The sequence below is a fragment of the Colossoma macropomum genome, unplaced genomic scaffold (assembly GCF_904425465.1).
Source record: "Colossoma macropomum unplaced genomic scaffold, Colossoma_macropomum, whole genome shotgun sequence".
In the NCBI taxonomy this organism is placed as follows: Eukaryota; Metazoa; Chordata; class Actinopteri; order Characiformes; family Serrasalmidae; genus Colossoma; species Colossoma macropomum.
In genome coordinates this window covers 38,721,671-38,745,359 of record NW_023494785.1, presented here as the reverse complement: position 1 = coordinate 38,745,359, position 23,689 = coordinate 38,721,671, and the positions used below count along the sequence as shown (strand labels likewise).

Here is a 23,689-nt window from a genome sequence, read left to right as displayed (position 1 = left end):
ACCTGCGTCCTCCAAGGCATGTGAAACCTGTTACAGGATGGCAGGGAGGTGGACCCAAGTGCAGAGAGGAAAACCCATGAGAAAGGTGTTAAATTTATTGAGGCAATGGAGTGTGAATTTGGCACGTTGGAGTTGAGGTGACCCAGAGCCAGGCTCGAACCGCCGATGTACACAAACAAAGGGGACGCTGAAAGCATCGTGCTCAAACAAAGGCTTAACTAGAAACGTGAAGTAAAAGATAATGAGAAAACAAAATTCCTTCCACTGTAATTCTGAAGGGAAGGCAGACTTTATGTTTCACTTGATTGCTCTTAGAGCAAACACCTTTTGTATGGCTTGGAGCCGTTTGTAGCTCAAGCCTTCTTGTGGTTTTTAAGTAGTTTTGGGGCAATTCCTCTCTTTCGTTTTTTTCCAGCCCTCTTTTCTTTTCTTTTTGTTCATCTTTTCTTTTTCCTTTTGTTCAAATACCCAACTGGGCTGTGTACCGTACTGGTCACCCCTCTACAAAGGTGTGACAAAGGGCTGCTGTTTGCCACAGCCTTAAGTAGAGGAGTCTACAGGTGTGTCAGTTTGGGCCTAATCAGCCCGAGGGCTTCTGGGAATTGGAGTTCCCTTTAATCACAGGAGTGCTGAGGGAATATCTTACTTTCAGGCTTAAATGTTTCTTTTCAGATCTCTAACATACTTTTTGCCTGGAGACGCAGATTATTGCCAGGCAAGGGTTTTCAGCTTGTGGACTGCAGGGCATTTGTATCTACTAGCATGCAAAACAGAATCAGCAATGGAGCATTGGAATCTAAGTGCTTCTAAGAAGAAAGTAAAGAAATAAAAGAAGCGTTGAAAGGAGTGATCCAAAGACACTTGTGCCTGGAGGCCTCATGGGACCATGATCCATCAGTGCTGGACTGGACCAAATATAAGTTAAGTTACCCTTTATTAATCCCACAATGGATAAATTCACCACCGCATTTAACCCATCTGTGCAGTGAAACACCACATACACACTAGCAGGCAGTGAGTACACTTGCCCAGGGCGGTGGGGAGCCTTATCCACAGCACCCGGGGAGCAGTTGGGGGTTAGGTGCCTTGCTCAAGGGCACTTCTGTCACGTACTGTCAGCGCAGGGGATCAAACTGGTGAGCTTCGGGTCACAAGGCTGGTTCCCTAACCTCCAGCCCAAGACTGGCCCCAAATATAGAACCAGCCAGTTAAATATCTTTATTTTTACATTTTAATCAGATCCCCTTCAGCAGGCATAATTTGACCGTGTTCCATTTGGTTTTGATTGGTTTTGGCTAAACAACAGAGTTAGCAATTCTTAGATGCATTAAAATCTGTGTAGAAATGATAATATTGCAACTAGCTATAGTTGATACTCTTTTTATATGTTTTTGAAAGGTAAACGTGAACTCACTCTGACTCTTCCCATAGAGATCCTTGAAATTTGATTGGCCAGTGGTGATCAATTTGGATTTGTGGGACAATTGCTACATTCTATGTATAATGTAATAACAATGTATAATGTCATCAACTGCTGATAATGTAATAATGGAAAATGTATAAGGTTTTACATTATATGGTTTGCGGTGAGGCTAACCCAGGCTCCATAGATTAACGTGCCAACATTTTCTAAACTGCTAAACCATCTGGGTCCCGGGTGGCGCTATCCCAGCAGTCATTGGGTGGAAGAAAGGAAACACCCTGGACAAGTTGGCAGTCCATCGCAGGGCAGCAAATCTATTTAAGATTCGTTTATTTTTAATCGCAGTTATATGATTACTACTGATTTTACAATTACACAAGTGTGACAAATCCTGATGTCTTACCTACTTACTTACTATATCTGTCCTAACACTGGATCTGAACACTATCTTAACATAGGGCCTCATTCACCACTATCTTACTAAGTTCTTTTAAAATTTATTATTGAGAAAGATCCTAAATGAAAGTCTACGTCAGATTCATGACGTGTTGAGCATTTGTGCTCTTGATTGTACATGGGTTTTAAAAAGGAATTTCTTCTTTAGAATGGTTGGTGAATGAGGCCCATTGTTCTGTAAAATTATTTATCATTAGACATTATAGTACAATTCCTCAGAGCAAAGTCACTCAAATTTAAAAAAATACCCAAAATGTACCTTAACTAAGAGCAAACAGTTTCTAAAAGCTTTTAATCAGTATAATCAAACCTCCATTTTTCCTATCAAGCATCAAAATAATCTCTCCCAGTTTTTCAAAACATTTTCAGACTGGACTTGATCCAGATATCACAGGATAAGGATTTCTAGATCTTGATTTTCTGTGCTTTTAATAGCCCTCTATGTGTCCATCTGCTGGACAAATGATATTATAGCATTTCTTGTTAAGGAAAAACACATACAGGGTGATTCAAAAAGATTAATCCAATTTCAAAGCGTCATATTTTTACAGCCGTGAGGCGCCTAGGAACCAATCACATACCAATTGAAAGAGGGCGTCAGTTTCTGACTGTCACCGGAAGATGGCTCCCTTCGGTCTGCGAGGAAGCATCTAAAAACGTATCTCTTTGACTTAGACTTTTATAAAAAATTCCATGTATCTTTAGTATTTGTCTTAGTATTTTATCTGTGTTCTTGTCTAAAGAAAATATTATTATTATTATCATTATTATTATTAACAGTGCTATGCCCCCCCCCCCTTCTGTTCACAAACTCCTACTCTCTCTCATAGGGTGCTTGAATGTAGACATAGGTACAGTCTATCCAGTCTATGGTCTGGATTTTCAGGAATGCAACAAACTGCTTCAGAAGCCTGGACAAGGAAGATGAGACTCTATGAATGACCATACATAGAGTGGCTTTGGGACACACATCACCAAAAACATGATAAAATAGAACAATAATCTGCATTTTGCAGTGTGTTAACGTATTATTTGAAAATCAATTCATCCAGAAGTTAAAAACACCCATCTTTAGTGTAAGATTAAAATTTAGTTTTATAAATGTGAGTATTTTAAATCAGTTTACAGAGCACATCTTGTTATCCCAGATTTCTGCTTTATGTTTTGAAACACCCAGTTAAATCTAAATCTAAGTAAAATAAAACATCTTTTATCCTAATAATTCGGACTTTATTGTCACCATCATTCTCATTGTTTGTTCTGCGGAGTTTCGTTTTATCATTTCATTCTCTGAATGGTGGAAGTACAGACTGTGGTAATTGGCTAACAGGCATGTCAATCATTATCTCGGAAAATCATCAATTACATTAAGATACAGACTGCTACACCTTTTCCTAAGTGTAGCGCTGGGCGATATCATCTATGCCAGTATACTGATATTGATGTCACAAAGCAATGCTAATTTTTAGATTATGAAAACTCCTGCAATGTTAATGTTTACAAGGCTAAGGCTTTACAAGGCTAAGGCTCCCTTTGGTGTAATTTAAGAAATGCAGAACAAAACAGCCCAATAAACAAGCTGTGTCATAAGAAAACATTCTTACTGTGCTCAGAAAGTTTGGGTTCATTAACTTTATTAATGCAAATGTAAATGTCAGCTAATATATCTGGAGTATACACTGATCAGGCACAACATTATGACCATTAGGTTAGTGTGTGTTGTGCTGGTACAAGTGGATCAGACACAGCAGTGCTGCTGGAGTTTTTAAACACCTCAGTGTCACTGCTGGACTGAGAATAGTCCACCAACCAAAAATATCCAGCCAACAGCGTCTTGTGGGCAGCATCCTGTGACCAATGTTGAAGGACTAGAGGATGACCAACACAAACTGTACAGCAGCAGATGAGCTATCGTCTCTGACTTTACATCTACAAGGTGGACTGACGAGGTAGGAGTGTCTAATAGAGTGGACAGTGAGTGGACACAGTGTTTAAAAACTCCAGCAGCACTGCTGTGTCTGATCCACTCATACCAGCACAACACACACTAACAGACCACCACCACCACCACATCAGTGTTACTGCAGTGCTGAGAATGATCCACCACCCAAATAGTACCTGCTCTGTGAGGGTTCATGGGGGTCCTGACCACTGAAGAACAGGGTAAAAGGGGGCTAACAGTGTATGCAGTGAAACTGATGGACTACAGTCTGTAACTGTAGAACTACAAAATGCACCTATATAGTAAGTGGAGCTGATAAAATGGACAATGAGCGTAGAAACAAGGAGGTGGTCATAATGTTATGCCTGCTCGATGTATTGTGCTCTTGGATCAATATTACCCAGCACGATACTCTACTGTCAAACCATTACCTCTCAGACTTGACACGTTTAACACATTTCCAAAAGGTTCTACAAAACTTTATTAGGGTTTCTTTTCCTAACATGCACTACAGGAAAAACAAGTGCTATATAAAAAAGGTACAGATATATAGCTTAAATTAAAACCTGATACAAAAAGGTCATGTACAAAACTAAAAAATACAAAGTACACTTACTACTACCAGGTTAAAATGTCAGCATCTCGCAAAGATCATCGCAAGATGGTGGGGCAACTGAGAAACGTCTTTTCAGTTTATTATTAAAACTTCTTGAGATCCTAGAAACAACTGCTTCACGTAAGGTCCCATGTTTGACTTTATAGCACTGTTAACATGATGCCGGTCTACAGCACTATTCAGACGGGATTAGCTTAACATGAGCAGGTAATGTAGCTTTGGGCTCAGGGACATCTGTAATGTTCATGGACTGATTCACAAAAGAAAAGTCTTAAAAATGAATTTCAGAGTGAACAGTGGGTTTGCGCATCACTGTCACACCAAAAAAAAAATAAGTTCCACATGCAATACATTCAGCTGTTTAGAATTAGAAAACATGTCCAAACATTTAATTTAATCGAATTTTGGTTTACCTCAAACCAGGGGTGGCGCTACACCTCCAAAAGTGGTGGGGCAAAATGTATTAGTTCTAGCAATTTGATCAAAAAAGAAAGACAACTGGGAAGAGCTGAAAGATTCAGTGCATGAATCTTTTGCAAGAACTGCAATTTTTATTTTAGCCTACATTGTTAATGTCTTATGCTGCAAGTGGGGACATTTAACCCAATACCAGAGTTTGCAAACTGTCTGTCCATAAGCTGACCAATCAGAAGCAACCAAACACTCATGTGCTGTGACATCACAACCCAAACTAACTGGCAGTTTGGTGCAGGACATTCAGAAGACTCAAGAGTCAAGTCAGGAAAAGTGAATATTCTGGGTTATCTGTCTTAAGCGAATGAAGTGTGTAATTAGCATTGACAATAGTGTGGAAACTTACAGCCAAAAGTCAGCATCACTACATAAATCAACCACAATTGCACATTTTACTGTTCGAAGTCATACACTTGAGACAGAATACATATCGGCTTGATTTGGGGCATAGACAGGTAAATGCTCGGCTATACTCCTTTTCAACAGGGTGTATGAAGAAGAATGAATATAACCTGAGATTATTTTCATAGTATGTTTTGTGGCAGATAAACAAATGGAATTGATCGGGAGTTCACGGTAAAATTTGCTGATATGGTGAATTTGGACGGGACTAAAATTACTTGAAAATGGATCATTACGTTTCCTAACCTTCCCATGTAAACCTACCAATCCCGTCTAAATAGTGCTCTACTCAGAAGAACATTACTCATGTTTAGGTCATAGCAAACAGTTCAGTTCCACATACAGTGCAAAGTATCTCCCATACAAAACCTCTGCTTAGTGTTTCAAAATGTCCAAAGTATGACCAGAGGCATTTTAGCCATGGCATCATTTTAGAAAGTCATTTATATCTCTCCCCTAGCATGTTCCAAGTAATGTCTATGCAAAGCTGGAAGAACAGCAAAAGAAGCACCACATTCTGTGCACTCCAGGTGCCCAGCTTTCTGCTCCGGTTTGGACCGTAGAATTGTACCACTGAGGTTTGGAATAGTGTCCCCAGTTGTCCTGTAGGTAAGCTCTTTTACCTCTTCTACTTCTAGAGGTATGGACTCAGAATCCGATGACGAAGGCTGTAAAGTTGTGGTACTTTGGGAAACACTAGAGTCAAGGTCCTGCTGTGGTTGCATTTTAACTGCATCTGTGGGGGTAGCCGTCGAGAAAGCAGAGGGACTGCCCTGACTGATGTCTTGACATGGATCTGAAGTATCCACGTGAGAGGTAGAAGCACTGAGGTGGAGATCGTTTTCTTGGCGCTTTTGTGGCGAGTGTTCCTCTTCCTTCAGTTCGTCATGTCTGTGACTGATGCCATTGCTCAAGCTTACGCTTAGGTCACCATTAGGGGAGTGGCAAAGCTGATGACCAAAAAGCATATCCAATGTCTTAAAACTGGCATCACACTTGCCACATTCATAAGGCTTCACAAAGGGCTGCACATCAACTACGTAAGGCATGTCCAGCTGCCTGTTTTGAAAACAGTGCGCCACTCGATGTCGCTTAAGGATGACAGGACTTGAGAAACCTTTGCCACAAATGTCACATATATGGGGCATACTTGAGCGATGCCACTCTTGCTGGTGGTTTTTCAAACTTTTAGCATCTGCAAAGGTGTGAGGACAGAATGGGCAGAAAAATGCATTGAGCTCTGGATGCTGCTGCAGGTGATCCATGTAGATGCTCGCAAAGCGAAACCCCTGGCCGCATCTGGGACAAAAGAAGCGGCCTCGTCTCTGCTTGTGCACGCGCTGGTGGTGCCAAAACTTGCTCCAGTTTTCAAAGATCCTCCCACAGTCACCACAGGTGAAACTCTTGCCCCGGGAGTGAGTAAGCATGTGGGCTCTCAGCCGTCCAACGTGTCGGAAGAGCCGTCCACACCGTGGACACAAATATTTCCTTGGGTCAGATTTCTGGTCCAAACTGTTTAACTGAGAAACGAAGTAACTTGCTTTGAAAGGCTGACAGTGACTGAGGTTATTTTGAGGGTCGTAAATAGACGTGGCCATCACCCTAGGAGGGCAAGTAAGCAAAGAAAGGTATTTTTTACGCTTTGGTTGCAGGGAAAAGTCAGATTGTGGCGTTTTAGATCTTTTAGGTGAGGAGAAATCAGCCAAGTTTGGTTTTGGGGATTTTACAGGTGTACTTTCAGGCTGTGAGCTTTGAACTGTTTTAGTAGATGGAGGATGTTTCACCTGAGACTTGACCAAAGACTGGCGACTGTATGTCTTGGTCTTCGAGAGCCACATTGAAAAGCAGTATTTCTTGTGGGTCTCAAGCTCAGAACGTAGGCTGTACTTTTGACCACAACTGTCACAGATGTAACGCTGGTTATCAGTATGTGTCTGCAAGTGAGGATCGTATTCATCTCTAGTGCTAAAGCACTTTCTGCACAGGTGACATCGGAAGGTAACAACACCAGCCAATTCCATTTCTTTTAAAGTAGCATGAATTTGCTTTTTACCTGCACATGTATGCGCCTTTAACGTCCCAATTTGGGAAAATCCTTTCCCACACTTGGAACACAGAAAAGGTTTGATGGACCAGTGTACCCTTTCATGTACCCGAACAGTGCACGCCTGTGTAAATGATTTACCGCACACCCTGCAGGAGTACGGCTTCTCCCCACTGTGGATCCGTAGATGTATTTTAAGCACCGATTTGTAGGGAAAGATTTTTCCACAGATAGGACAAGCTACAGGCTTTCTGCTCCTGCGGAAAGGGCCACTGCTTTTAATGTGGGTGTCATTTCGAAAACTTGCAGTCACAATCGGCTGGTTCTGGGTCACACTTTCAGCCACAGTGGTTTTGCTTTGGAATTTGCCAGAATGCTGCAAGCTTAGAATTCTCGGAGCATTATGGACCTTCATGTGCGACCTAAGGTTGGAGAGTTGAGCAAAGGCTCTGCTGCAAACCTGGCAGCTGAAGGGCTTCTCGCCCGTGTGGACACGCCGGTGGATGATATACGCTGAAGCATGATTGAACGGCCGTCCACAGTACTCGCATTTTATAATCCGCTTCTCCTTGCGTGGACGCCCACGAGGAGAGGAAATCTCCCTTTCGGTTGGATTTTCGGTCATCATATCTGTATCGCTCCCTTCAGAATTGCAGTCACTCAAAGGTTTCTGCTCACACATATTCGTAGGGGATAAACTTTTTGTGGCCTCATCAGAGTCATCATCATCTGCAGGCATACTTTTCTCACTTACTGGTCCAGACTCTTCAACGTGCATCTCCGAACTGGCAAGATCTTGACTGTTACGCCTTCTTTCCTGTGGATTATCTGTGGAAGCACTATCGTTTGATATAGACGCTTCATCACTGAGGACACCACAGGGAGACTTATCAGTTCCTTGCTTTTCCCCTTGGTCACCAAGAGATGTTACTGGAGGTGGACTCGGAACTTTAGGATGATCAGGAGAGTCATTTTTGGAAATCCCCACTGGCTCAGCACCATCTTGTTCGCTCCGAGAGTCATTAGGCATGCTTGTCTCTTCCATCATGGGATCTTGGTCTAGATCATCACGCATGGACCTTTTTGTTAGTTCATCGCTTGACATCCTGGTCTGTAGTGTTAGTGCCAAAATGTTCCATCAAGATCAAACTGAGCACCACCATATGACTTTCACAAGGGATGGAACAGTCTTTAAAATTAAACTGTTAATTTGCTGGGGGAAGTAGTTGTAAAACACAGCTGTGCAGCTCCACCTTCAACACCAGCATGTTTGATCAGGCGCAGCTGTAGAGTAATGAACGGCTGACAAAGACCATTTCAAATGAATCCTGTCGTATCTTTCTCATCCACTCCTTCAGCTTGCTTCATTGCCTCAGCTCTCCAACTCAGTAGTAGAAATCTTTCGCTGGTGTCCTGTTTTTCATCTCCACACAAAGCTGCACACAAGAAAAGACAAAGAAAAGTGAGAAGTCTTTAAAGTAAACAAGGTTTACTAGGTCTGCATGACCTTAATCATATCAATATTGACAGACAACTGTTTTTTTTAATGCACTGACATTACATTTATTAAATTTGACCAGTAAATCTAAACCTGTATTTGATCACATATGTATTCCTGAAAAAGCTGAACAGATTGTCCCAATTTCTACATTTTATTAACATTTATGTATCAGCATTGGTAAATATGTATTTGAAAATTTCCAGATATCATCCCACATTTCCCATATCAGTGCAGCCTTATTATTTTTATTTGCCAAGACCCTTTTTAAGCATAAAAACATTTCAATCTACAGATTTAACATACAGCCAATCAAGTTGGTCTAAACGTTTGACTGGTAGTGTGTATAACGGCATCAGTAGGTATGTACATGAAAAAAATCTGATATCCCATAATAGTTCATTCCTAGAATTACCTAGCATTATCTAGTAGCATAAGTAAGTCCGTGTAAGATTTTGACATAGACAATAAATAAGTGTAACTAAGTTTTAAACCACAAGAGACACTGTATTAGTATGACGCTCTTGCCGTCTCACACAAGTCTTTTTAGCCACACGTTTCATTTTGTTGGAGGGTGTTTGATGGTGAGTAAATTCTTCAACACCAACAATCTGCGTTGACTCTTGGCAAATGACATGGATTTTCATCATATTACTTTCATCTGTAGCCACTCTAAATGGTGTGAAGTACGTATAGGATGGTTTAATCACTGCTGTATCCCTACTGGTGCTACTGGTTAAAATTAAGTGCAGATGAGGTGTTGAAACTCCAGAAAACCTAGAGTTGAGCATCATTAAGATGTTTCGCACTGCGGCACTCAAAAATGGTCCTCAAGCAGGACGAGAACACCGCCTATTCAAAAATCAGATTTTAATGAGAAATTAAGTTTTTAACTGAAAGCACTGGTCGAACATTTATGTATTAGTAGGTTAATCATTAATCGGTCACTGATTGAACTCCCTACTTACACACAAAGAAAAGTCAAATCCATGGTTAATGCATTATCATACTTTGCTGTGGAATTTCACAATTCTCTTTGCCAAGGATTTTAATGTCAGAAGTCAGAAATTCAAATCATATGAGCATATATGCAAATGCAAAAATGCTTTGAATGTTTGGAACAAATTTGTTATTTATTGACACATTTATATAGAATTGGGGTGGGGGAAAAAATCGATTCTTAGATGCATCGCGATGCGGACGTGGACGATTCTGAATCAATTCACAAATGTCAAAAAAAACGATTTTCTAAATTTTAACTGATAATGTAATGTTGATGGAACGCAAAAGGCGGAACTTTGCAAAGTGCGGAAGTACAGCGCCCAGACAGTCTGTGGCAGCACACTACATTAAAAGCTAGTGCAGGGGTCGGCAACCCAAATATTAATAAGAGTCGGTGTTCGTTTTAAATCTCTGCCTTTTCATAGAAGTTATAGGCTACACTAATTCCAGTGTTTAAGATCATTAAAACTGTGTTTGAACGATCAGCAGAGCTTTATTTTACTGCAAAGGAGGATTATTTTATTTTTACCTAGAAATCTAATTCTGATGTGGAGCCGCAACCGGCCAGTAAAAGAGGTTGCCGATCCTTAAACTAGCATATTGGCTTCTGTGGAGTTGAGGGAAAAATTAAATTTTTCCATCCATTTTCCGTCCGGTTGTAGTTGCTGCCAACCAGAGGACCATCGATGAAGCGATGTCAGAGCTTCCGCCAACTCGAAAGGACGAAGCGAACTACAAAGTCAAGCGCAAATTGTACTGCCAAGGATTTGCCTGTGTTCTCAGTCACTGAGAACCAGGGCTTTCGCGCTATGCCGATATACAGTGCCCTGTCTCGAAGACAGCGAGGTGTTACTAATAAAGTGCTCATTAAGTATATTCGTGGTTATACAATGAGAAAGTGAGCAATTCACATGATGCAAATACACACTACCTCTACCCCTGCCAAATACAAAGATATACTTTTTACTGGTTATATTATTTCTTAGATAATTTTATATATTTATATATTTTTAGATATTTATTTAAAGGGGAATTCCACCCTTTTTTTCATAATTAAATTAAGACTGAATCATAAACAGCAGTGGAGAAAGGAACCAAATGTCTGAAGCATTTAACCATTTAAGTTATACAGTTACAAATGCGCTGCCTGATTCCTCTAGATAAAAAAAATCTGGATCACTATATATACACATTATATATATATATATATATATATACACATATACACAATATATATATATATATATATATATATATATATAAAAAAGTGTGTGTGTGTGTGTGTGTGTGTGTGTATATATATATATATATATATATACACATATATATACATATATACACACACACACGATTTTGGACACTACGTCATACGGGTTTGCTCATTAATGTTCAACAGCAGATTCCGTCATATAAACACTAAACATTACACCACCAGTCTAGCATAACCGATGAGTTTGACTGCACACATTAGAAGGCCTTACATTTGTAACAGGTCTAAGGAGAGGTCTTCTCCTCCTCAGAGAAGTTGCACGTGAATCTTCAAACCAAACAGTGCAGTGCACTATGGGTATCCCCTGTCTGCTAGGGTACATCGATTGTACACTACTTATTGTAATGCACTGTGGGATTGTTTAAGTGCACTGGATCTTCTACATCAGGGGTGTGAAACTCAATCAGTAAACAGGCCATATTAAAAAATCTCAACAAATCTGTGGGCCAGAGAAAGAAAATGTTTTTATTTCATCTTTAATTAAATGTTGTGCTGTAACCTGAACTGGCCATTGTTCATTCAAAATATGCAAAAACCTCAGCAGTAAAATAAAGACACTTGTAGTAGACCTTGAAATATTCTAAATGTACATGTTCCCAGGAGCTCAGTCTTTTAAACCTACCTATTTGCTTGAAGAAGACACCCAGCATTCTTTCTTTGCTGCAAGTTCAATAAGACTTGGGCTCAATTCCTGAGCTGCTGAACTGACGATAAGTGTTTTTGTTGGCTAATATTAACTGAAAATGAAAAATACTTTTGCGGGCCTTGTGTTTGATACATGGGTTCTACACTATCGCTGTGTCCACATTCACTATATAATGCACTATTTTGAGGTTCTGCCATTTTGTGGTGGTGTCTAAAAACATACTGCGCCAAATCCAGTGCAAACAATTCCGCAGTGTACCGCAATAAGTAGCGGACAACCAATGTACCCAAAGGGATAGGAGATTCCCATAATGCACTGTGTTGTTTGTAAGTAATGAGCAAACCTGTATCATGTTGGTGTCTGAAATTGGTACTACCATCACAAATTTAGTTCTATATAGAAATCCAGAATTTCAGATGTAGGGTATACTGATTAGGGGACTACTTCAGACACAGCCTACGTCTGCTGACTTCACTACAAAATGGCGCAACCCCAAAATAATGCACTATAGAGTGAAGTAGGCACAGCTTAAAACATTATTTTGCATGAGTTTTGAGGTGAGCTTTTGGCCTTGCACATTCATGGCAGATGTAGGGCAGTGCAAGAAAAAACAGCACCCAAGGAAATCTGACTGCTTGTACTTCAGTATTATCAACCTTAGCTACATATAACAATCTCAGAAGACGTGCAGGTTCACTGGTCGTTGTGGGAAGTAAATAAAACGGCTATATTTGCACTGTAGACACTGTGACCCCTGGTTCCCATCACCACCAATGTAAAGAAATCCGAATTGGTACGTCCCTCTACAATGAACTACTGCACACCAAACCACTCTCAATACCTCCGTTTACTTCTCAGCGATTAAACTATGCAGAAATCATGAATTCCCCTTTAAACAAATCAAATGATCCACGGTACCAAAGCGTATGTAAACGTGTGGTTAAACGCTTCTCTCTTTCAGTGTGGTTAAAGCCATCTCTGCGGTTTAGGGGACAGCAGTCCCACTACAGGGACTCCATTTTAAAACGTGCACAGATTGCTAAAAAACAGGCTTATTTCAACAAGTAACGAACACATTCGACACTTAGTACGATATCGTTATTCTGGAGTAGCAGTATTAACTCGTATTTTATGTGCAGATGAATCTTATTCTTCAACTTTTCCGATTCTTCCGTTCCACCTTAAAAGGCGCAGCAATTACATGCTGCTGCCGAGGCGCCAGAACGTTACGGCTGCACCATTTAAGGTGGAACGGAGAATTCGATTAAGAAGCTGGCGAAAAGCAGCTAACTTGAGCTTCGTGTTTAACGGAATATTTGTCGCAAAAAGCGTCGATAACTGCACGGATAACAAACCGATGTAAGTTACTAATTTATATCTGTTGAACAGCAACACGTGAAGGGGAATTCCACCTATTTTTTCAAAGTTTTTTTTTTTTTGGTATAATTCCGTGAACAGACTCATTCAGTGGTTTGATGTGACGTGAAATGGTTCACGTAGCTTACGGACTCGTTTATTTACAGCCATGGTGTCTTTACAGGGGTCGCCATGTCTATACATACAAATATAGCTATTTTAATCACTATCCATAACCAACACTAACCTACACGTGCCTTCTGAGTTTTATAGCTAGCTAAGTAACTGATGATAGTAAAACAGGCATAAATCTGAAAAAAAAAAACAAGCTTTCTTTCTGGACTGTTTGCCTCACAATGCCCTGCATGTACCCCTTCGCTACGAATGGGTGAAATTAATGGATTAAAAAGACGTTTTAAGCCAAAACCTGATCATAAAACAATCTCAGTCTCAGACATCAGGCAGTGTGTTCAACCATTTCATGCAAGAAGATTTCAGAGGTGGACGTCTGGTTCGCGTCACCACCACTGAACTCTTCGGTAAGTTTCGCATCAAACCACTCCGAATGACTCCGTTTACATCGCAAATATTTAATTATGCACAAATTTTGAAAAGTCGGTGGACCTCCCCTTTAACTCTACATGGCTGGTTGGAGGTCTTGATTGTTCTCCAAGCAAACTCCGCTCCCCTCTCCATCTTTAGCACTTGCAGATTTACACTTGGCTTGCGACTACTAAGCCAAACGGTCCGCATTAATATGTTTTTGAGTAGAAACATTTATAATAACTTGTGTTTACTTTAAAAACAGCACATTCGCTACTTACTGGAGATGCTAATTTAACGTTCTCCGCGGCGCTGCCTGCGAGGGTCCCCCACTCAGGTGACGGTAACGCGGTGAAGGCCTCGACTGAGCAGCTCTTCTGGGAGTTTGTCCATCTGTGCCATGTTAAAAACAGTAAATAATCTGGCCGGACTGCCGACAGGTCACTAACACTGTGTGGACTGTATTGTTCTCGACCATTTTCAAGCCTCCTTACAGAAAAGAACGTCTCACGTTACATTACCGAACTTCCGTTTCCGCCACAGAGCCCGACCCCTTTTTAAAAACAACACTCATTTTTTAGCGGGCTTTTCATTCGGATTATAAATGGACTCGTTTATTTATGAATTACGTGATTTTTTTTCGCAAAGTGAAGGAAATATATTTAAAAATGTTTCATAAAATGTGCCCTGCAAAGCGCTAACATGTCTGAATATAAATCCAGCGCTGTTACCAACTGCTCTGTTTGTGACAGCCGACCTGAAAGGGTTATCATCTAATCTGGTGCTGCCCATACTCTACACTGTTTAAAAAGACGGTTCTTTAAAGGTTCTTTAGTCAAAGCAATGGTTCTATTTAGAGCCGTGAGGCCTATATAGAACCATTTCGTGCTTAAACAGTCCTTTGCATTGTGAAATTGTTCAGAATGATAGACAATGTGTTGTATATGGTTCTATACAGAACCTTTTTGAAAAAAAGAAGGTTCTTCTGTTGTTACAGTGTCAAGTGCTGAACAACAGAAGAACCCTTTTTGGTATACAACACATTCTCAATCAGTCTGCAGAGGCCTTCCACCATGCAAATTGAGTGTTCATGGTTCTATATGGAACCACTGTCTTTACTACAGAAACACCATCTATTATTTAGGAGTTTATTGTTACGATCTCAAGCTTGCAACTTTAGAAGAACGCTTTACGCTGCTATACATTTTCAAAAAGGTTCTGTACATCCTTTTAAAGAGTGTACTGTAATGATGTCAAGCTTGAAACAACAGAAGCCTTTTTGGTGCTATACAGAACCATTTTCAAAAAGGGTCTATATAGAATTTATTTTTTTTCCATTTAAATGCAAATGGTTCTTGGAGATTACATGGTTCTATATAGAACCTTTGTCTTTACGAACTAAGAACCTAGAAGAAACTAGAAGAACCGTCTTTTTTAAGAGGGTTTGTAAAATTGATGTCAAGTTTGTAACAATAGAACCCTTGTGTGTCACTATTACTTGTAATGTGCACGTAAAGGGAGATTTTCATCAGATTGTTGAGTAGAGTGACCATATAAACACCTCAGTCTTAATCTATAATCGGAATGTATTCAATCAGATTGGCAAAAATCTTTGCATGTAAACACAGCCATAGATGCCTGGTTCCTATCACCACCACTGGAAAGAAATCTGATTTGTCAGATTTCTCTACAATGACCTGTTTCACACCAGACCACTCTGAACGACTTTGTTGACAATGACTGAAATGAACAATTGGTTTTCTTTGAAACTAGTGGCTGCATTGAGAGGTGGGCAATATGGCAAAAATATAATATTGTCATGCCTCAAGAAATTTTCCTAATACACAATATGACACAATATATATTTTTTCAGATCTGATCAGTTGGAACTGAGCAAAAAAGAATCATAATAAAATTAATTTATTCAATATTTGGTATACTGTGTTGCAGTTTCTTTATAATGAAACATGCATTTGGTCAGTGTTCAAGTACTGACAATATCCATGATATGCTCAGAAAAGTGTGACATCCTTTACCACAATAATGATGTATATTGTCATATTGCCCAGCCCTGGCTGCATGGTTTAAAAGCGAAACAGAAAAAAATCTGTTGTGAATCTCTTTAGGGCAAGTCAGGGAAGTTTTTTTTTTTTACTTTTATTGGAATTACTCAACATAGCTGACAATAGTCGGAAACAACCAAGAACGACTGAAAGCTCTGGGACGCTAGTCATCGAGTAAAATACATCAAATTTGCTGAAATAGCAGAATGAGAGTCTATACAACATGACTATCCACGAATGAAGAGAACAATTCCAAAACACTTGTAAACCATAGCTTTGGTCCTATATGCTGCTAAGCCAGCACTTCAGATTGTTAGCATTGGGAGTACTGCAATTTTGGTAAAAGAGTCTGTTCATTTCAGTCTGAGCTTTTTCCACTCCGTTATCGTCATCGGGCTCGGTTTTCACAGATACCCTTTGAGAAAAGTCTGTTTGGGTCATCTTAAGGTTCACCTCTACCGGCTCCGTTTTTATCGTCAGTAGCTTTGTATGACCGTACATCTTCATGTCACTGATGTTTTGAAAGCGGAAGGTCAGTTCTTCGCTGTCACTCTCTATTGGTGAACACCAGTCTGATCTTTGTTGGTCTTTTTCGCTGATCATCTTCGCGACCTTCTCAGGCTTGAGCAAAGTCAGCCCCCTCATGCACCAGTGCTGCGCAAGTATCTTGAGCGAGTCGTTCATTTTGCCGCAAAGCGCGCACCTCTGCTTTTGAGTTTGTGAGGTTCTGTTTGACATGTTCTTCAAAGTGTGCTGCACTCTCTTTGCACTGCTTCCTTGCGACTTGTTTACCTGCAGTTTGGATATGTTGGTGTGGTTGAGATGGACATGGTTGCTTAGGTGCACTGGATGACAAAATTTCAGAGAGCAGTACTGACAAGCATACGGCATATACAGTCTGTCAGCTGCCAGAGGGTCTTTAACCACGTGGCCAACAGTGAACCTTTTGGAAGGGCCGGTGTAAAGGGAGCCGCACTTGTGGTGAGGTTTTGGAGTGACACTGCTTATCAAAAGCAGCCCGCAGCGAATGCAGCCATATATGCAGGTGTTATGGTGAGAGGCATGGACATGCTCGATGAGCACGTCCTGACTGCACATCACTTCGCGGCAAACCGCGCACATGTACTTCCTTCGACTGGGAAACGGCTGAAGAGTCTTGATCTTCACCACTGGTTTGAAACGCCTCCAAAGGTTAATCGTTCGTCCAACGGCGTACCTTGTCATAGACGGAGGTGAAGCTGTGGCCGGAACAGCCTCCTGAACAATGCCGACGTTCTTTGCAGTAGCCTCTAAAAACTTCAGCTTGGACTCCTGCTCTTTAACAGAATTGATCCTGTTCTGTATAGCACTTTTGTGATTCACTACATATGATGCTTTGTGGTTGTGGGACAGACTGTGGGACCACATTTCAGGATAATTAGTGAAACCAATACCACACGAACAAATGAAGCTAACAAAAGGGCAGACATGCTCCTCAAGGGTCAGCCTATTGAAGAACATGGTATCACAAGCCAAGCAGAAGACTGGACTAAAGACTGGATTGGCCACTTGATTAACCAGTTTATTAACTACTGGATCAACAGAGTTCCATAGACTGTCCCAAAGATCCGTATTCATCCTTGTGGTTTGGGCCTTTTGAAATTTCTCACTGTCCACAAGTATTTGTTTTTGGAATTCTTCCTGTACCAGTTTGGCCACATCTGTCGGGGAAAGAGAGAAGCAATTAATCCTTGAACAACTGAAACATTTTCACATCGACACCAGTAACATACAATGTGTTTTTTAAAACCTTTTTGATTTTACTTTCATTCCATTTTTTGAGCATTTTGAATGTACACACCTTGAAGTGAGAATTCCACTGATTTTTCAAAATATTTGCATCACTATTCTATAGACGTACACAAAATTATTCAGTGTTTTGTGTGAAATGGTTCACTGTAGAAAAATCTACCTGCTCTGATTATCTTTACAGTGGTGGTGATAGGAACCAGGCCTCACAATGTCTACAACGCAAATATAGCCATATTATTTACTATCCAAAATGACCAGTGAACCTAAATGTGTCTTCTATGTTTTTATATGCAATGTTGACATTGATAAAAAAAATGGTAAAACTGAAAAAAAATATTTTTGGGACCTTACAACATTATACATATACCTCTCTGCTCTGCATGGGTTTTCTGTAGGTCTGGTCCAAACATTTAACAGGCTTTGAAAACTCAATTTCCAAACGAGTACCTGAATACTCCCAAAACAACCCTTAAAAACAAGAATATTTATGTTTCACAACTTACCATAATTTTAAATAAGCTACCGTTCAAAATATGTATTACAGACAACAAGTTCTCTGAACACCAACAGCAGTAAAAACTTGTGATCATGATTTCATCGCAATAAACTGATTTGTGATGTCAAGTTGTAATGGCAGGATACTGAATACACACCTCCTGAATGTATTCAGTGGTATGTTCTGTTGCATTCCATAAAAAGCATGTTCAGAATAACATATATTCTAAATGTATTTTGAATATCTTGATAAGCAACATGGGAAAATCTCACCCCACACTGTTACTTGTTGTTACTGGTTGACAGTTTTCCTTCATGTAATTATTCTGTTAATAAAAAAAATTGCTTATGAAATTTTTAAATAAAAAAATCTCAACTTTTCTCTCAACACCTGCTTCATTCCCATAACCCCCCAAGCATGAGTCCAGTACCACACCGATGCTAAACCGATCACCCGCAAACATCCCAACTCTCCCCTCAGGCATCATATTTGTCATTGTTACACATTTAATAGCTTCCTGTAAGGCAGCTTTAAAAGGCATTGAACACTTCAGACCTCTGGTTCCTATCACCAACACTGAGAACAGTTCTGACCCAGTATGTTTTGTCTAGAATGATGCACAACACATCAAACCAGCCTGAATGACTTTGTTTACATCCTAATCCTTAAAACTCGGTGGAATTCCCCTTTAATGACCGAGTATAACGGCTTTGGCACACTGACCCAACAAACACCATCAAAACGTGGGTCGGTGTGGAACACCTGTGCGTCATTGTTGGGAATTCTAGAATATTCTCCCCAATTCAGCCCGGTTCGTTCTGCGTATCAGGTCTTACTGTGGAACCATATTAAGCCGATAAACAACGACAGAACATCAGTATTTGCTGACGGTCAGTGTGTCATCGTCTTTAGAGAAAAAGGCCGAACCGTACGGAACCAGAACCACAGCTGCCCCCCCAGCCCTCGATAGGAATACAGAGATATAGCAGTGATTTAAAGATAAAAAATATATATAAATGAATAAAACAAATAAAAAAAACATCCCTTTGTTAAACCCTAAAAATCGCGGTAGTAAAAACTGTAGCGTTACTCTTTTTTCAACCTTAATCTAGCCTTAGCCTACACCTCAATTCTTTTTCGAATTTTCCGTTCCACCTTAAATGGTGCGGCAGCAGGGCTACATTGTGGAGCATGAACAGGCGCCAGTATGCAACGGCTTCACCACTTAAGGTGGAGTGGAAAATTCATATACGAAGCCAACTTCAGCCTCGTAATTTGGGATATGAAACTGATAAACTGCGGTAGGAAGGCTCGTTTATAAGACTGTTATTCACATACTGCAGATAAAAAGGCTAAAATCTCGCACAACGATGTTTGTGGTTTGTTTTTTTTTACCTTGGTCATCCGACAAGAACAGGCTGGAGTCAATGGGTAAATCCATACTGCTCACAGACAGTATATCTAAAAACTAATGTGCAAAAACAGACTATAAGTGTCAACGGTTAAGGAAAAATAAAAGATATAAGCCTGATGCCAAAACTGGTGACCAATCTCCCTCCCATTCTTCCTAATGCAGCGCCGGGAAGTTATTTAGCCATCGTGCACGTTTTACACCGCCCCTAGTGTACGGGGGTAGTATTACAACTGGGCTCAATATGTAAAGACTCCTAACTGGCGCTTTTCTTGTATTTTCTTGTATTTATTTTCCACATTTGTGTGGTTTTATGTGCCAAAAACATGATTCATTTCACACCCTTGTGCTGTTAATGGTATAATCTTTGACTGCTCAAATGGACCACCGAGTATACTGATGAAGTAAGAACCCGTTTTTTGTTTAAACTGAGGGGCTGGAGACTTACTTTCTTAACTAGAACTAGGCTGGTCAGCTAGCGAACAGGCTAAATAATAGCCAACAGCCAAAACAACTCCATCATTACTATCACTGGCTCGAATTAAAGTACTTATTAATTAATTAATTCATTATGATAAACTGTAAAATGGCAGCATAAAAGTCTAAAAATGTCACTTGAATAGATTACACACTTCAAACGTTTGTGCCTTATTCAGAAATAGCGTCAAACTCAGGCTAACTCCCAAATGGCTCGTACTCCCTAAACAGTGTGCTATGAAAGTTTATAAATTCTAGCCTCTACAGCCAAAAAGTGCATCATTTATCGAGTGTGGATGTGGCTGAGTCTCAGTTTTTGCATTAAACAGTCCTGTGTTATCATATCAAAGTTAAACAGTTCATGAAATGCTTGCAATATACAGCGATGGGTGACCGAATGTTCTCCTCGTTCAGCGGTCCATGGGTGCTTGGCAGCGAAACCGTACTCTAAAGGAACTACATTTCTTGGCGGAATAGTTGTTTATGTCGTTTATTATTAATAGTAACAAATTATTATCTGAAAAATTGCTTTTTATTTTCTGAAAAATTGTCGTTTTATAAAAGCAATTAGCTTCGCATCTTGCCAAAGAACACTCTTCCTGTGATAAAATTACAATTGCTTTATTAAGCCTCCTTCAAAAAGCAGTCCAGGCTGAAATACTCCTTATAAATTTAGCATGAATGGGCGGGGCTAAACTACTATAGGCTGCATAAGTGGATATATGAAAAAACGTGTTGACATCACAAAAACTGGGCCTTTTTTAAAATGATGTAAATACAGTGCGTAGCAGTATTAGCTAACATGTCGCAATATTTGTATTTCGGCTCTTTCACAACCTCGTAATTTAGAGGATCCAGTGATATCCGAGAAAAAACTTCATAGGACTAAATATATTAGCTTTGGAGCATTTGGGGGCAGTCGTGGGCTGGAGGTCAGGGAACCAGCCTCATGACCGGAAGGTCGCCGGTTCGATCCCCTGAGCCAACAGTACATGACTGAGGTGCCCCTGAGCAAGGCGCCCAACCCCCAACTGCTCCCCAGGTGCTGCGGATAGGGCTGCCCACCACTCTGAGTAAGTGTGCGTCGTCACTAGTGTGTATGTGGGGTTTCACTGCACAGGTTCGACTGCGGAGGTGAAATTTCCCCATTGTGGGACTAATAAGGGTCATCTAATCTAATTTTTAATTGCAACAGAGGCAACTTTTGAAAACTCCATTCATTCTTCTCATAGAGAAATTCCCTTTAGAATCTTTAGTTCCGTATATGGGCAAAGGAGTATGGCACCAAATACAAAATGATGCCCCTCTGAAGGCTTAAATCAGGGGTGCACAACTCCAGTCCTGGAGGGCTGGTGTCCAATGCAGTTTGGCGATTTACCTAATAAAACACACCTGATGACACTTATCTATGCTTGAGGGGGGTAACCTCCAAACTGTGCTGGCAACCGGCCCTCCAGGACCAGAGTTATGCACCCCTGGCTTAAATGTTGTTAGTCTTCATCAGGTCACTGAATGTGACAGACTATTCATTTTATGGGCAAGTTAAGCAAAAACAAGGTGTATTTGTATTTTTTGTTAAATAATATGTTACTGGTTCCTGTATTCCTAAAAGAAATCAAGTTCTGGATCAAACCCCCCACCCCCACCTTCCCATCCATTGTCTACAACATGAACTCAACCTCCCTCAGCCCTACAATAATGGTTTTGTTGTTTACAGTAAGTCATACTGTATCTTAAGAAAGAGATGGATTAGATAGGGTTGAGAAGTTTTGGGGATGTATTTGGGTGACTATTGACTATTCTGGTGTTTGTTAGCAATGTTAGCTATGTTGTAGAGTCTAAAGGAGCAAAATCTGGACACCAAATACACCTTGGCTGTTGAATTGCATTTAGGGTAAGTGAAAATTGTGTAAAATTCATTCTCAGCAAGCTATTCCTATCATTTCGGACACTATTATGGCACAAGTCTGACTTGAATAGCTGCACTGTGTTCTTTACAAACCTGGAAGGAGCCCCATGCGACTCCCTGAACCATGGTAACCATGAACATCTGTGTTTCTGTTCTTGTGGAGGAAAACAAAAAGACAACTACATGCTTGTGGGGCCCCCTGCTGGCTCAGGGTCCGTAAGTGACTGCTTACCCTACTATACAAATGCTTATACTGCCCATAACCCTGATCATTACATCAAAAATGTTCGTTGTTTGGGTTGATCTTACAAAACAAAGCAAATGAATCCAATATCCTGGCATTTTTAACAATCATACTATGCTTATACAATCGTATGCAAATTTTTGAACAACCTGGTCAAATTGCATGTTTTGTTGATATTCTGAGTGATAATGTTAACACATCCTCTACAGGAAGCAAACTTATATGCTATGTTTTTCTGCAAATTTTAAAGAAAATTTCTACTTGTTTGCCAAGTTGAACACAATGGGGGAAAAATAGTACAGAAATTGTGGCATAACTTTTGCACAGGCTTCAGCAAATCAAGTTATTGTGCATTAAATTATACAGAAGTGTTCTCTCTATGGAGAACGTGTTAACTTATTTTCTCAACATAATTTGACCAAGCACACCAAAACTTTTCCATACAACTGTACCTACTAGAACAATGTGAGGTACAGGTGTAAATAATATGAGATGTTCAAATTATAAGAAAATTTAAATGCATGAAGTCCAAAGTACATATTCAGGGCTGTGAAAAAGTATTGGCCCCCTCCCAATTCAATCTTCTGCACATGTCACATCCAGGTAAATACAAAATGCTGTTTTTAAATGATTCCATTTATTGAAGCAAAAATGCCTAACTGGGACTATGTGGAAAAATTATTGCCTCCTTATTTACTAAATAAATCAGTTAACAAAATTCATTTGACTACTGGGTTTAATTTCACTAGCCACACCCAGGCATGAATACTGCCAGACCTGTTGAATCTAAACATCACTTAAATAGAACCTGTCTGGCAATGTGAAGCAGGCTAGAAGCAGCACATGATGCTACATACCAAAGAGATTCAAATACAGACGCATAACAAATTGATTGAAATCTACCAGACTGGAAAGGTTTACAAAGCCATTGCTAAGGCTCTCGGACTCCAGCAAACCACAGTAAGAGCCATTATCCACAAAACGCAAAAACTTGTGACTCATCCGGGAGGTCACAAAGGAACTCCGATGAACATCTAAAAAGCTGCAGGCCTCACTTGCCTCAGTTAAGGTCAATGTACGTGGTTCCACAATAAAAAAAAATGCATCAGGAGGAGAGTTGCAAGGCTGCCGACCTAAAATAACACAAAGTCTCGTCTTGCATTTGCCAAAAAAACATCTGGATGACCCCCAAGACTTTTGGGATAATATTCTATGGACTGATCAGTCAAAGATGGACCTTTCTGGAAAACATGGGTCCTGTTACATCTGGTGTAAAGCTAACACTGCACTCCACCATAAGAACATCATATCAAGAGTCAAATATGGTGGTGGTAGTGTGATGGTCTGGGGCTGCTTTGTTTCTGCAGGACCTGGTCAATCGATGGACCCATTAATTCTGCTATTTATCAGAAAATTCTAAAGGGGAAAGTCCACTCGTCGGTTCAGGTCAGTGCACAGCTGGATTACAGACCAGGAAAATGATCTGAAGCACAAAAGCAAGTCCACCTCTAAATGGCTCAAAAGAAACAAAATTAAGGTTTTGGAGTGGCAGAGTCAAAGTGCTGGCTGGAATTCCACCAAGATGCTGTGGCAAGACCTTAAACAAGCAGTTTATGCTCGAAAACC

The 23,689-nt window shown here is 40.2% G+C and overlaps 2 protein-coding genes across 2 annotated transcripts; both read right to left on the bottom strand.

Moving 5' to 3' along the window:
* Positions 1-4,284: 4,284 nt before the first annotated feature.
* On the bottom strand, positions 4,285-14,192 carry si:dkeyp-84f3.9 (zinc finger protein 184). Its single transcript, XM_036593688.1, has 2 exons — positions 13,954-14,192; positions 4,285-8,793 (listed from the first exon to the last, which is right to left on the bottom strand). Exon 2 carries the CDS (start codon positions 8,460-8,462, stop codon positions 5,757-5,759), a length of 2,706 nt encoding a protein of 901 aa, XP_036449581.1. The 5' UTR covers positions 8,463-8,793; positions 13,954-14,192; the 3' UTR covers positions 4,285-5,756.
* A 1,648-nt stretch (positions 14,193-15,840) lies between these two features.
* On the bottom strand, positions 15,841-19,599 carry LOC118823810 (zinc finger protein 574-like). Its single transcript, XM_036593645.1, has 2 exons — positions 19,418-19,599; positions 15,841-17,435 (listed from the first exon to the last, which is right to left on the bottom strand). Exons 1-2 carry the CDS (start codon positions 19,461-19,463, stop codon positions 16,018-16,020), a joined length of 1,464 nt encoding a protein of 487 aa, XP_036449538.1. The 5' UTR covers positions 19,464-19,599; the 3' UTR covers positions 15,841-16,017.
* Positions 19,600-23,689: the final 4,090 nt, after the last annotated feature.

Bases quoted from the DNA above. Each gene is read 5' to 3' on its own strand.
- si:dkeyp-84f3.9 (XM_036593688.1), bottom strand. From the start codon at position 8,462: ATGTCAAGCGATGAACTAACAAAAAGGTCCATGCGTGATGATCTAGAC.
- LOC118823810 (XM_036593645.1), bottom strand. From the start codon at position 19,463: ATGGATTTACCCATTGACTCCAGCCTGTTCTTGTCGGATGACCAAG. The intron at 17,436-19,417 runs GTAAAAAAAAAC...TTTCCCCGACAG, and splicing joins GTTCTTGTCGGATGACCAAG to ATGTGGCCAAACTGGTACAG.